Raw genomic sequence first — 15,204 nt, 5'->3', positions numbered from 1 at the left:
AAGGCTTTAACGTTCCTGAGCAATATGTGACACTCATTCTTGTTTTTTCTCACTTGCGCAGAACTAATGTCAAAAGGCAAGACATACACTGCCAAGCAGAAGCAGTACAAGCTATTTGCGGTGGTTTACCACGACGGAAAAGAAGCCTCCAAGGGGCACTACATCACCGATGCTTTCCATGCCGGTTATGGAAGCTGGATTCGGTATGATGACAGTACAGTCAAGGCTGTTCCGGAGTTCAATGTGCTCCACCCGAAGGCACCTCGTGTGCCCTACCTGCTATACTACAGACGACTGGATACCCATTACCATGGAGCTGCCGGGGCGTCCGCAGCAACCGGAACCAATTCCTCCAGCTATGGTGGTGGAAACAACAGCAGCAATACTACCAGCTCCAGTAGCAGTGGCGGCAATAGCGGCAGTTACAGTTCTAGTGTAAATAACTACGGTGTAAATAGTGGAAGTCACCACGGCGGTGGCAACGGCGGTTCGAAGTGAACGTGCGGTAGTTTTTAAAGAGCTAGGAATAGGTTTTTTTTACAAAACGAACACAGACCGAGAAGATCTCCCTGCAGCGGGCCCTAGTCTATTGACCCGTGAAGATTGCGAGCTGAGAATGGACAGCCGAAACGTGTGAATCGCATCGAAAATAATACGAACGAAAAAAGACGTTTACTACTTTCGTTGTTGAATTGGGTGTGGCATAGAAGTGTGTGTTGCATGGGCACTTGCGAAAACGTAAAGATGGTGTTTGTAGTGCTGCACGAGTTTAGTGAGCGTTGGGGTCTACGCGATGAAATCGCGAAATTCAATGAAAAAACTACACCAAACCCAAACTAGGGGGATTTATGGGCGGAGCGTGCAGAACTCGAATCGTGCGCAATCAATGTGTGTGCGAAGGAAGTTTAAAGAAATCATATTATTTTTTCATCCGTTTGTTTTGATACTGTTACATTTTGTTTCTTTTTCTTGGTAACTAATCATCAGTCTTAATTTAGTTCCTCCTGATAACATATTATCATAGTTTAGTAATAATGAGATGCATAATAATTCACCGCAGCTGATTACTCTCTAAAATCAGTGATACTGTTTGATTAAACTTTTATTGACCCGTACATACGCAACTGCAACTGCAACCACAACGACAAAGAGTATACATTCATTTTTAGATAAGTTTTTCTTTTATGTTTTCATACTAAATATTATTATCATAACACGTTGCAATGTTATGCAACTGTTGTTCCACAGCCACGTGGACAAAATCGTGCGCGGAAGGTTGTAGTTGGGCGCCATAAGTGTGCAGAGGCGAAAACGAATCAGTTTTGTGGGACGAAGCTGCTGGGATCCCATTTCGTCGTTGTTCTCGCGTACTTATGGCGTGGAACAGAGGTATGAAATCGCAAAACGAACAGAAAAACTTTGGACTATCTTCGATCCGTTTATAGTAAGTGGTATTCGAAAATTGAAAATTGGATCGGTAGCAGTAGCGTAGTGTATGAAAGAGAGAGAAAAAAATCAGGCTCAAATGGAAGCGAATAAAATAACATAAAAACGAGATTCACTGGATATTACCAGAACTGGATAGTATCAGAGCGTTCTAGCGTAGCGTATAAATATATAAAGTAGCTAGATTTCCCCTTTCCATCCACTAGCGATCGGTAGGAGGGTTAGCGATAGTTTTGAGTGTAAAAAGTTTTTCATTTAACAAAACGATGCAACAAAAAGTCTGTACATAGAAGATAGAAGATGATTGACTGCCGAGCGAGGAATGAAAAGCGTAGCGTAAGAGTTGTGCGGAATGTGTAAAGAAGTATGGTAAGAAGAAGGAGGAGGCTAGGAAAAAATGCTGGTGTTGTGTGGGGGAAAAGTGTCCGGTTGGTGCATTGTTATTAATCACCTTAGTTTTAAACAGGGCCGAATCTGGAGTTTAGTGAGGACAGTATAAGAGAGAAAAAAGAGTAATCCGTTGAAGAAAAAAATCGTTGTGTTTTAGTATTAAATATGTAACCGAGGTAAATTACTAATATACTTTGTCGGTAAACCGTGGTGACAATTAATCAGCATCATTTTTATTTTATTTCATTATTACTTCTATGTATGCGCTACCCATATATTCGTACATGGATTCGCGTGGTTTTCCTTGAAGAGAATAATCTGAACGGAAGTAAACTGTGGCGGTGTGTGAAGTAGAGCTAAACTATTGGTATAGTGTTTGCAGGTCATCCAAAATATAGGGAGTAATCGGGTAGCCTTTTAGAGATAATATGAATATATAATCCGTTATGATATAGTGAATGGTCTTCAGTACTGAAGGAAAGGGGGTGTAGTTCAAATGTTATTTGGCTTTTTTTCAAAGTGCTCTGTGAGAATATTTTATCAACCTCCTTAACATCGTCGGCAGACGGTTATTTTGGTTAGCACACAGGATCATGAATTTCTATTCATTCAAAATAATCACATTAAAATACAAAATCCCGGTCTGGAAGGTCGAAAAAAACGATTTTTTTGCATTATTGGAAAAAAAATTGTCCTAAAAGGATTTTTCGACATTTGATTGCGTTGGAAAGTTACAGTCAAAAGCATGAGGTAACCTCAGGGGAGTACTGTTGCTGAACGAAACTAACGCGTTTGTCTCGAAACCATTATTTTTCAGCTAGGGGTATCGATATGTCAGGATCCACTCGACCGTTTCGGCTGAAATTTTTTTGCAGCATTTAAAAAAGAATTGCCTGAAGCGTTGCATAGCCAACGTTTGTGTACTCTAAAAATTACTGCTTACGCATATATAATGATCTTAAATGTGCTACTTGCTTGGTATTCGTTCCACTACTGATAAACTAGAGATGTGCCATCCGCTCATGAGCTGTTCCGAAGAATCGACTCTTTGAAGTAAGTTGAGCCGGAACAGCTCGCAAAAAAAACAACAAGCCCTTCAGCTCACTTTGATAATAATGCAGGAGATAAAAGAGTTGAAGAATTGCAGAGAGTGTGTGAGCTGTAACGTTCAAATGAACTGACCACCTCTCGCTCTTCGTGTTAAGCATCAGTTCAGTTTCATTTGTTCCCCGTCTTTTCAACTCTTATATTTGCGTTGACGGCGTTGAGCTTTGTTCACCAGTTTAGGGGGCGCCAAAGATAATAATTGGCTTCTTCTTCTGTGTATCAAATTAGTATTCTATTTAAATGAAAAACACTTTGTTTGTAGGCGGTGAAAAACAACTCATGAGAAAATTGATTTTGAAAACAACTTCATATTATAATGAAAAGTCTCAGTAAAAATGTCGGAAATGTATAGACAAATGGTTGAATAAGAGTCAGGAATACGTGTTTCATGCAATTAAATAACATTGTGTGAAAAAATTTAATTCAAAATAATAAAATTGGATTCGTGTATTCTAATCTGATAGAGATTACACTGTCGAGTTTGGGACCCAAATTGAAAGTCGCCACCAGACGACGAAACTGACAACTGAGCTGAAGAGCTGCTCATAAGGAACAGCTCTTTTAGATGATCTGAGCTGTTTATCATGATCAGCTGGGTTGCACACCTCTATGATAAACATACGGATGAGAGCGTTGCTGTATTCATACCACCCTATAATGATGGAAAACATTTTGCACCTTTTGGTCCTAGTTCCAACCGACAAAAACGTCATTTTCCCAATTCCGTTAATTGGTGGTCCTAATTCCAATAATCAAATTGTTATAACTGAATCGTTTTAAATATTAGTGCTGATAATATTTTATGTTGTAAACAAGTTAAATGAGTCGAAATCAATGATCGAATGAATTACAGTAGCAATATGTCGTTTATTTATTTGCAAAACAGCTTGTGATGAAGAGGCTTCACTGGATTTTCCTATAAAACCTGAGTAATTAACAGCATCAATCTCTGCCAGATCTCTTTTGGTATTCTGGATTTGTACAGGTATAGCATCAACGTTGCCGCTAACTGCACGGCTGCATTCCCACAAAACAGTGCAGAGTAAGCTTCTCGATCGGTGTTAACTACTTTCGCCTGGTCGTTTTTTTTGGCCGGAGCCAGCTAAAACCAGTTCTTTTGTAAGTATTGTACGTACTGCTGGTTCGTCCGAATCGAACATCTGTTCCGGACATTTCAACACATTGGACAGGGCTTCTTCCTCGAAATACTCATGGATTTCGTGAAACCAGCGCCTGATTTGTTGCTTGGAAACAGCTGTACGATGCTTCGACAATACGCTTGGCATCCGTTTTAATATTCCTGAATGCCGTTAAATGAACCCATTGATTTATTCAATAATCGGTATCCCGTTTTTAAATGATTTGGAACGAGTTGGTTTTCTTACTTAATGTGCTACACTTAACAGTAATCTCTTCGTGTTCACGGGAAATCCAGCTTTTGCTCTGGCTAACAGCCATTCAACTATTCGTCCTTCTGTGGCATCGAGAACGGTTGCTTTCCCAGGACGTGGTCTAATACTTTCTCGCGCAGTGTTATCTACGGAATTCCGTGCAGTTTGGTCGTTTTTTGAACGGGAAATCCATTTCTCATTATTTCCGCCGCGTCTGCTATTTTCAACCTATCTTATTGTATGCGTTTCTGACCGTCGTTGTTTTATTCATCGCAATATAGACAATGAGATCTGTTGGGTGGAATAAGAAACGAGTAGAAATATTGGTAGCCTTGTTCCAACCATGTTTATTTTGGTGATAACTTATCGAATTTGCAATAAAAAGATATGAACAAACTAAAAATCAGAGCAGTGTACCTGTACCGTTCGGTTTTTATTGCTTTCGGGAATTTTCGTTTACACTTTGTTTACACTTTGTAAATTGATAACAACAGTGCACAATGCTGTTAGCCACTCTGCTAAGGAAAACAACAAATATGGCGAATGAATATGGCGAAACAGTGTGAAGAAATTGTAATGTAATATCAACCAAACTCTAATCGATTACTCACAAGATATTAAATTTTCATCTGTCGTTGCACTGTATAATGAAAAACGTAGGAAAACTCGAGCTAGTGCTCTGAAAGTTAAATTTTCATTTTTCAATTTTCCACAATGGTATTGTTTGTATTGGTGAAAGCATCGTTATTTTCACGACACTGATGCCAGAAAACAACTCAATAAAATGTTATTCCTAAGTCATAGTGTTCCATGTCATGAAAATCAATAAAATAACATTGTGTTGATATCAATAGAATTATTATTTTACGTTTAATCGGTCTATAATGTAAGTTTTAGCAACTTTAACATTGATTAAGAAAATTGTATTGCAGAGCTCGGAACACTGCCACGGCTGCCTATGCTTTCAAAAACAGTAAACGGAAAAGTATTACATTCAATCAAAATGCCTCGGCCAACGAAGAGAATGGTTAAGGCTCTCTAACGTGAGTATGTGAAAACAATACGATCAACGAAGGGAAATATTGAGGAATTATCAATATCGAGTTACTGTGCGGAAGAATTTGTTCTTACCAAAAGAGCCAGAATTCGCATTTGCTCATGTTACGCTCGCTTATAATCATAATTTTACTTCATATGCAAATACACCTTCTATATATATATATATATATATATATATATATATATATATATATATATATATATATATATATATATATATATATATATATATATATATATATATATATATATATATATATATTTATATTTGCAATTGTTCATACATTTAACTTCAGTATCGAATTGTAATTTTTTTTCAATTGTATTCTAAGACTCATGTCAGTGAAGCGCCACACAGTTTGATAAGTGAATTGATCTATTTGCGTACGAAGATCAGAACAAACGAAACAAACCGCTCTTCTCACACAAACACTATTACCCCATTTTTACATGCAAATTGAACTTTTTTCGTCAGTGAAGATAACCTATACCTTGAAGAACTTTTCGTTATGGTTCACAACAAAATGTATTTTTTGAAAACATTCTTTGTCATGACATATCTTGCCCCACGGTCGGTTCATGTGAGCTTTAGCAAAACTCAGATGTCTTTCGATGTGAGATGGTGTAAGATGAGGAGTTTTAACATAAGCCCTCTTTATGTGAGGATTTTTTACCAAAATTCGACGAATTGTCACCTGAGCAGTTAAGTAGGTAAAATATTGCTTCTTTGCACATGCGATTCTGAGGTATTCGAAGCTGTTCTAGCTATTTCCCGCTCATCCCGGTCAGAGAGCTACGATTTACGTGGAACTCTCTCCTTCTTACCGTATCCTTGAGGATTCGCCAAATAATTGAGCACTACTTGATGAAATCGTCCAATCCGACGAGAAATTTCTCTGATATCAACATTTTCTTGGTGAAATGCTTCGTTTTGTCTTTCTTCTCTCTCTCGTGAGGACTTTTCGCTTCGGCATTTGCCAGATTTAATTGATCAAAACAACTAAAACAACGGAAAATGTAACTGGTCTTATAGAAATTTGACAGTTGAAAATACGAAAACATTCGTTTATGCTCAGTGCTTGCACACACACACATATATGAAAATCATGCAGTGTATGGTAGTCACCATTACCTACACACTAGAATATAAATTGAAGCATTGTTTGTTTACAATGACACAAATCAGCAAGATGACCACCTGGTCTTGTAGAGATTGGACAGAGTGTATATGTGTTTTTGGATAAAAAGTAGTAGTGGTTTCTGTAGGTACTCATGTAAACCGTAACTGGATTTGTTATCTATGGTGCTTGAAGTAACTAATGAAGTATTCTCTGTTTTGTCCACAACTACATATGACCTGTCAAACAATATATTTTCAGCGAACTTTGATAACATTTTGGTCTTAAAATGATCACTGACCTTGTCACGTTTCAATGCGGTAAAACATTCAAGATTAGGGAGCTGATTTGAATCAGCCTTGTTCGTTTCATCATTCATCACCGCACATTTAAATTTCGTGAGAGTTGTGCCATAAAGTGCTCCCGTGGCCGAGTGGTTGGCGTCCTACATTATCATGCCGGGGTTCGGGTTCGATTCCCGTTCTGGCCGGGAAATTTTTCGTCAAAGAAATTTTTTCCGACTTGCACTGTGGTCACGCGTATTCTAGAGCTTGCCACTTCAGAATACATTCAGTAGAACAGTAGAACCTCGATTATCCGCGAGCGGTTGATCCGCGGTGCGGATTATTCGCGAAAGTGAGTTGCCTAGTAAATCTATAAACCTTCCCGAAATTTGTTAGTGAATGGTAGAGTCTTGCTTTTTTGTGTTGGTCATAGCTTTCACATTATCTGATCAGTGATGTACACGACTAGTGATCCCCGATTTTTGAAATTAATCGTTCATCAGCTAATCGAATACATTTTAGCAGTTTGTTATTCGATACGATTAATCGCTCCAAATATTCGATTAATCGATTAATCGTCATACTGAGAGGAATAATTCGTTAGACTAATATTCCTCATTTGCTAAAATGCCATCTGGAATCAAAAAAGTGTTCATTCCGCCAGAAATTCAATTAATATCGTTTACGCTCCCCTGAACTTGTAAACGAAGCTCAATTCGCGTAGATGGCAATGAGTTTCGTTTACGAGTTTAAGGGAGCGTCAATGATAATGATTGACTGTCAGGATAAAACTGCAGCGGCGGTACGTTTTTTTTTCTCTGGGTTTGAATCGATTAATCGACGTAAATTATTCGTTCGCTTCGATTATTGGTTACGCAGTATTCGTTCGATTAATAATCGATTTCTGTAGGAAGTATTCGATTAATCGATTAATCGAACGATTATCGGGGATCACTATACACGACCTTACAGATTGATAGTTCAATAATTTCTGTATTGATGAAACATAGTTTTCATGCTAAAATATATATTTTTCGTGTTTGTACCTCATTTTCAGTCTTGTATTGCATTATCCGCGATTTTCGTTATACGCGATGGCCTAGCCCGACTGTTTCGCGGATAATCGGGGTTCTACTGTACTACTAATAAAAATGACGCAAGTAATACATACCTACGGTGAGAAGGCAAAAGTTGTGTCATAAAGATAACATGTCCTTGTTTTTGTACGGGTTTCCTGATTTCGCTACGTTTAAATATGATAGTATGCTCCGGGCATCGAATTTTTGTCACCAAATGAACACTGTGAACCAAGGAAACATTCAAAAACATTAGGTTTTCTTAGGTACATGTACTTAGACGAAGCAATTCATCTTTTTAAATTAGTCCAACAAATTCAACGATATTTTGAATCAACAAACAAACTAAAGGAATTAAATTTTCGGAATTTTTGCTTTAGATTGTTAAGTGTTTTTTAACTGTCATCCCTGACAGCTCTCATGTCTCACGTTTGTTTATTGCTAAATGGCTGTGCGTCCACCTCTCCAGCAAACGATTGAGAGTTCAAGGTTAGGTTAGTTCAAGGTTAGAGACAAATGAACTTTGTAGTTTAAAGCCTCTATAATAGAAAGTATGAAAAAAAAATTGACATTGATGTGACATTTTTTTTTGATTTTTTCACGCCCGGAGTTCCCGCAGAATATGAGTATAATTTGACAGTGTGCAGTGAATGTTTGTGAAGTTATATCGGAAAAGATGGATTAATTTTTGGATATCATATTCAAAAAAAAAACAAAATATTTTCATTATTGATAGCAAGTTGATACTTTCAAGGATGCGATTCAAGAAAATAGTCTGCAATTATAACAGACCAATTTGGCTTATAACTTGGCATATCCCAGGACTAGAAGACTTTCAAGTCTTCTTCCACAAGCCTCAAACTTTTATTTTTGGTCCTACTGAAGCTGGAATGGGCAACAACCATTACTCTTCGTATTCGAACTATTCGACGTTGACTTTGAATTGAGGGGATCTATTATAGAAACGACAAGGGTTGCTCGACGAATACGTGTGGGTAATGTTGCAGATTCACTTTTGATTGTTTCCTCTAGTTTCCTCAGTGATAAAACGAATATAAATCTCTGACTGGTGTGGAATTTGGTGGATGCTCATTGAACCACTGTGATTAATTAATCAAAGAATAATATCTTCAGATAACACTTGCTTGTTTGATGGTTATTTTATGTTCAAATTACGATAATTTTAATTTTCTATGTACGAGAATCATCTGGTGTTTTCATTAGATTGTCGGGTGCTTATAATTCAAGATAAAGCGAGATCATGCAGTATGTTTATTTCTTCAGTTCATATCAACCTTAATTTCACGCTTGTGTTAGATAGAAGTCTTTCTCTGAAAATTACAATACAAATTGGAGATTTTCAAGAACTCCGAACCCATAAAATCATCACTCGACGAGCATCTTTGAAATTGGGTTTAGGTCGGGAACGTAAGATTGAGGCGGTTGCTGTGCCTTCTATGGATGCTATTAGTTGGACCAAAAGTACCATAAGATAATCCTGGGGCTCGGAATGGTTCAGCAGGCATAACACTGCCTTGTGGCGAATCAAACCAGTTATTTCTAGTTGGCCCGCTAATCCCGTTCCACAACAGCGTCGTATCCTTTCCCGCCTCCGCATTGTACACACTAACCTAACCCATAGTTCCTTAATCACCAAACAAGATCCCCCCAACTACATCACCTGCGGTGTATCCATACTAACAGAGTGCAAAGCCTACAATCATGAACGTTCGTCCAACGGTTTAAACCACACCCTGGAGTTAGTACTTCCCCCACCCTTCGAGAATGAAGTGATCCGATTCATGATTTAAACATTCTAACAGGGACGAATGACCTTTGGGTTAAAGACCCTCAAAAACAAGAACAGAACAGAACAGCATCTTTGAAAAAAAAAAAAGATAAAAACCAACCCCCCCCACTAGTGGAGTAGTCAGGGACGGAAATAGTTTTAATCGGAACAAATTAGCTATTCATATTATACGCGCGTACATTATCAAGCTAGCTTATTTTAGCCCCGAACCTTCCCCTCCGATTCCCGTTAAAACCTAGAAGCAAAGAGACCGAGAGTTAAGTGCGTTGTGACAAGACAGTTTTTAAAATCGTTAGGGCTGTGTATAATATTAATCAACCATATAAAATAGGTACATAAACAAAACAAACAAAAAATCTAATTTTATTCAAAACAACCATGCTAGCGCTAACATAAGTCCATAGAAAGAAGAAGTAGAAGCAAGTGTGAAAAGAGAATCAAACAAAACAAAAAACAGGAACGAAAACGAAACGTTGTTGTAACGTAACGACAATTCTTTCGAGCAAAAAAAAAAACAAAAATTGAGGAGATTATAGTAAACCAACATGTTGTGGAAGCGTTCAAAATGTAGGCGAGAACGAACAAAAACAACCTAACCTGTCACGCAGTATACTAGCCAAACCATGTTTAATTGTTAGGGGGAAACAATTAGAGAACAAAATGATACGTACAGACCCTTCTCTAAAATGCAAACAAAACGCCGGAAACCGGAATCCGAAACAAACAGACAAAAAACAACAACAATTTTGATGTTAAGTAGTAGAGTTTATTTCTAGTAGTAGCTAGTAGATGTAATGGGTAGACGAACAAGTTACTGAAACCTAGCGCGTTTTGGTGTTTGAAAAAAAAATAGTCGGAGCGCAGCCACTGGGGGCGGTGAGAATTGGTATGTTCTTTAGATAAGTGCACTTATTAATGATAATTAAAAGTGGTAAAAGATGTAGTGGCAGGATATGAGAATCAAGGTACCATTATTAACCGTCATCCAGTACTATGCTATTCTGGTGGAGTGAACAAAAAAAAAAAAAAAAAACTAAGGCTTATAGGTTTATGTCAGAATTTGTTTTTGCTTGTTTGGCGTCATTTATGTTACTTTATGAAACACTGTTTCTAATCGCCACATACACTTTAGAACTGAATTAAAACTTACATGTAGAACAAACAAAAAAAAAAGCACTGAATTAAACTTTTCGTTATAAATTTCCGCATTAACCCCATACCAATCATCGACTAACATTATCACTACTATACACTTCTCAGCGGGAGAACATAATTTGTTTTTGTTTGAATATTATAAAAGAAAAGAGCGAATAATAAACTAAACAAACAAAAAAAAAACGTTCGTTGGAAAGAGCGAAGAGACAAGATTGCAAAATTATGTCAAAATCAGATACCAAATTTTCGGTCGAATCATCTTGCATGAGTAAAAAAAATGTCATCAAAATTGCTGTAACGAATGATATTTATGAAACGGAATGAGGAAAAAAACAGAAGTGTTGCGCTGAACGCAACGAAGTAGATCAAAAAAAAGGTGAATTTAAGAGAAGTAAGCATTAGAATATTTAATAAAACCAGCGCGCGTTATCTGTATACCAACTTTTATCACAGCCCCGCCCTGGGAAAGGGTTGATATAATCTTCTCGCTTCTTGCCATGTTCATCGGTCTGTTCGCATGTCATTCAATCGGGATCAGCGAGCAGGATGTTATCCAAATTTTAAACAGCAACGAGAACATCGTAAATCATGGTTCAATCTATTATTGAGCTGTGAAGACGTCGACTGGTGGAGCGGGAAAAACGAGAACCGAGCGATTGTTCTGCCGTAGAGAAAACAACGCAACATAAAAATATGAAGAAATCACATTTTACAATCTGCAACAATCGTGTGCCGAAGGGGGAAAATAGCGCCTGAAAGGGATAGAGAAGCGTGGGTGATGATGATGTGAAGAAAGTTGATGTCGAAACCCTGATATGCCTCGAAATCATTCGCATTCCAGTGGTGTGTGCTCGTGTTAAAATAGAGTGCGCTTCTGGCATTTCCGTATTTGCGTGGCTTTGAACTCGCTTGCACTTTGGAATATGCTCTGAATCACAAAATCGGGCTTTGATCAGGTTGAATGTGTGCGATGAATTTATGACCCTGGCTTCGGTAACGATGTAGCTACACACATTTTAGTTTTTGTACGTACAGTGCTGCTTCTGAATCCGGACACTTTTTCATTACATTCAATGTTATGCCGAAACCATGACATTTCTTGCATGTTGAATTAATGTGACTGATAGTTACTATTGTGTCAATTTAGTTTTGTGTCAAACATAATACCTAGCTATTAACAAAAAAATGTCAAAAATAAAAAATCAATGTGAATTTCACAAACCCATGTTCGGAATAAAAAGCACATTCAGAAAATAATTTTAAATCCGTACGGTCAAATATTGGCGATTAAATTTCTCATTGAAGGAGTTGCATAAGGGTGTGTTAAAGGGCGAACACGAAATTATTGCGACACCGAAAATGTCATGCCAATTTTCTTATAATGTTTAGAATCAAACCAAAATTTTAGGGTAGTTTTATACATATATTTACTTCAAAAATCAAAAGAAAAGTTAATCGATGGAGCCTTGAGTGTAAAATTGAACGCATTTTCGCTTGATGCCCTTCATCAAAGTCTTTACAGTGTCATCCGGTACCAGTTTCTCAGTTTTTTTTTTCCATTTTCTTAACATGTTCTTCTCGTCTTTGACTGTCTTCTTGCTCTTCCGAAGTTCCCGCTTCATTATTGCCCAGTACTGCTCCACCGGGCGCAGCTCCGGCAGTTTGGCGGGTTCATGTCCTTTGGAACAAAATGGACAGAATTGGCCTCATGCCACTCCAGGACACTTTTAGAATAGTGGCATGATGTCAAATTTGACCAAAATAGCGGAGCTTCGTCGTGCTGCTGCAAGAACGGCGAAAGGCGCGCTTCTCGAGGCACCCAGATTTGTAGATCTCGCCATTTACTGTGCCCTTTGTCACGTAAGGCTCACTCCTCAGTCCGCAAGAGCAGATGGCCTGCCAAACGAGATATTTGGAGGCGAACTTCGACATTTTCTTCTTCTTAAATTTGTCGTTCACATCGAACTTGCTCTTGCCGGTGAAAAACTCCAACCCCGGAATTTGCTTAAAATCGGCTTTTATATACGTTTTGTCGTCCATCACACAGCAGCCATATTTTGTCAGCATCTTCTCGTAGAGCTTCCGTGCCCGAGTTTAAGCCGTCGATTGTTGTCGCTCATCGCTGTTTAGGAAGTTCTGTACCTTGTCTGTATGTAGTCCAGCTCTCTTCTTTGCATTCTGGACGTAGCTCTGCGACATGCCGATCATTTTAGCCAAATCACGGCTTGAGACGTTGGGATTTGCTTTAATCATCCGCTTCACCTTTCCCTCCGTCTTTTAATTCTCCGGTCCCGGTTTTCTTCCAGCTCCTTTGCCGTGGTCCAACGTCAACCGCTCCTGGAACCGCTTCAACACTCTGGAGACGGTTGAATGGTGAATGTTCAACATTTTTCCCAACTGCCGGTGCGACAGGTCAGGAAATTCCAGGTGTTTGGAAAGAATTTGTTCTCTCGACTCGCGTTGGTTCCCCTCCATTTTCGTTGAATCGAAAAACACGACTCCGAGTTTGACAGCATGTAGACAATACACATCAATGAGAAAGTGTGCACAATTTGGTTGATTTTTACCCAATGGTGAAAAAGTTATGCCCTGTTGAATGTGTCGCAATAATTTCGTGTTCGCCCTTTAGTATGGAGTATGGAGTATGAAGTGTGGAGCAAAGATTTCGATCCGGGAAACCGCAAAACTCTTCGATATACAGGAAGGGGTCGATTGTATGACCCGTTTGTATATACGTGGGTAACTTTATAACTTTTTCTGTAGCGCTGTCCCACATTAATAAAAATTGAACCCCCGTCCTGTTGATTAACTGAAATTTGGAACACACCTTTATCTCTGCAGTCATTATAAAACTGCGTATTTCATAATCTTGAAAATCCAAAATGGTGGCCGCTATAAAATGGCATATTTCATATTTTCTCAAAGCCCCATCAATATGGATATCAAACGAAAGGGCTTGACTAGTAGAACACAGTTATTTCTGAAAAATTGAAATGCAAACAACAAAATGGCGCCATATATATTTTGTTTTCCAAACCTTGTAGCTGGATTTATTCCGCAGATATAAAGTGTAGTTGAATTCAGTGATTATTGATTATAAAATTGATGATTCTAATAAACTAATTGGTCAGATGCGAAAACATCTGCGGATATCTTTTGTTCGTTCTATCTCTCTTATTCGAAAAAGACAAATGAAACATACATTTCTGCATAATTCAAGAACTAATCAAGCAAACTGAACCAAATTTGGCTTGTGGAGGTTTTAGGGGGCAAGAAACATTTCTAAAGTGGTTCAACACTCCTCCCACCTCCCACCGTAAAAATATTACGCATATTTCAACCAAAAATATTCCAACCAAATATGACAATTGAAAATTTTCGGAAAACTCTTAAGGAAAAAAGGGAAAATTCGGAAAATTAACTTCCCATATGTTCTAAAATTACATAGGGACAAGTGCTGTTAGTCCATTTGATGTTTGCGCTAGCGAAATTGATCTTTGTTTGAAACAGGAAATGAATTTTAACGTGATGAAACGCACTACTATATCTTCTTCTATCTATACCAATAAAAAAGTATCGCCGATTGTGTGTGATAAGAGCAGAACTCAAGGAAGAAATTGTCCGATTCAGGGCTGTCCTTATTCCATCATATTTTCTGTATAAAACATTTATTCCATGTAACGGAGAAACATGTTAGTGCAAGTGGTTGAAGAATCTTGAACGAGAATTTTGTCTGAAAATAATCTGATATTATAATAATGAGTTTTGTGAGAAATACTAGGAATTTTAATAATAATAGTGAAAGGTCAATTCAACGGAATCGATTAGAAGATCAATCAATGAACAGGTCTGCAATTGGACCCATGAACTTGCTCATAGTAAGAAAACGTAAATGTTTGAAGGTATTGATAACAAAAAACCAAATGTTCGGCGGAACGAAGTTTGCCGGGTCAGCTAGTAAACCAATAAACAATTTCTTTAACATTTTTGATTTGCATTTTTCATAAATAACCGTAATCGTTTGATACCCATATTGATGAGGCTTTGAAAAAAATATGGCGCCATCTTGTAGCCATTGTATGTAGCCATTTTGGATTTCAACTTTTTATGAATATCTGTCTACTAGAGATGGGCAAAACAGTTCACTTTGATGAACGGTTCACTCTCTAACCGATCGTCTAAGTAAATCAGTTCTTTTGAACCGTTCTTTCGCTCTTTCGTTCAGCGATATTTAGAACAACATAGAATGTTAGCTGGAATCCAACATCAATAGACAGCTATTAATTGATATCGTTGGATTGGATAGTGTACGTATGGGATTTATATTTTTGAAATTTAGTGGGGAAAGATAAACTGCTTCTTCAAAAG

General features: G+C 37.8%; 1 protein-coding gene across 3 annotated transcripts in view; it reads left to right on the top strand.

Moving 5' to 3' along the window:
- Window positions 1-11,252, top strand: part of LOC129764296 (nuclear receptor coactivator 6) — a 68,340-nt gene extending 57,088 nt beyond the window's left edge. For all 3 annotated transcript variants that reach the window (XM_055763236.1, XM_055763235.1, XM_055763237.1), the window contains one exon: window positions 62-11,252. In XM_055763236.1, coding sequence (XP_055619211.1) covers window positions 62-498 — 437 coding nt within the window. In that variant the 3' untranslated portion in view covers window positions 499-11,252. The remainder of the gene's footprint in view (window positions 1-61) is intronic.
- Window positions 11,253-15,204: the final 3,952 nt, after the last annotated feature.

This window comes from Toxorhynchites rutilus, chromosome 2 (genome assembly GCF_029784135.1).
Source record: "Toxorhynchites rutilus septentrionalis strain SRP chromosome 2, ASM2978413v1, whole genome shotgun sequence".
Taxonomy (NCBI): domain Eukaryota; kingdom Metazoa; phylum Arthropoda; class Insecta; order Diptera; family Culicidae; genus Toxorhynchites; species Toxorhynchites rutilus.
This window is presented reverse-complemented; position numbering and strand designations above follow the sequence as displayed.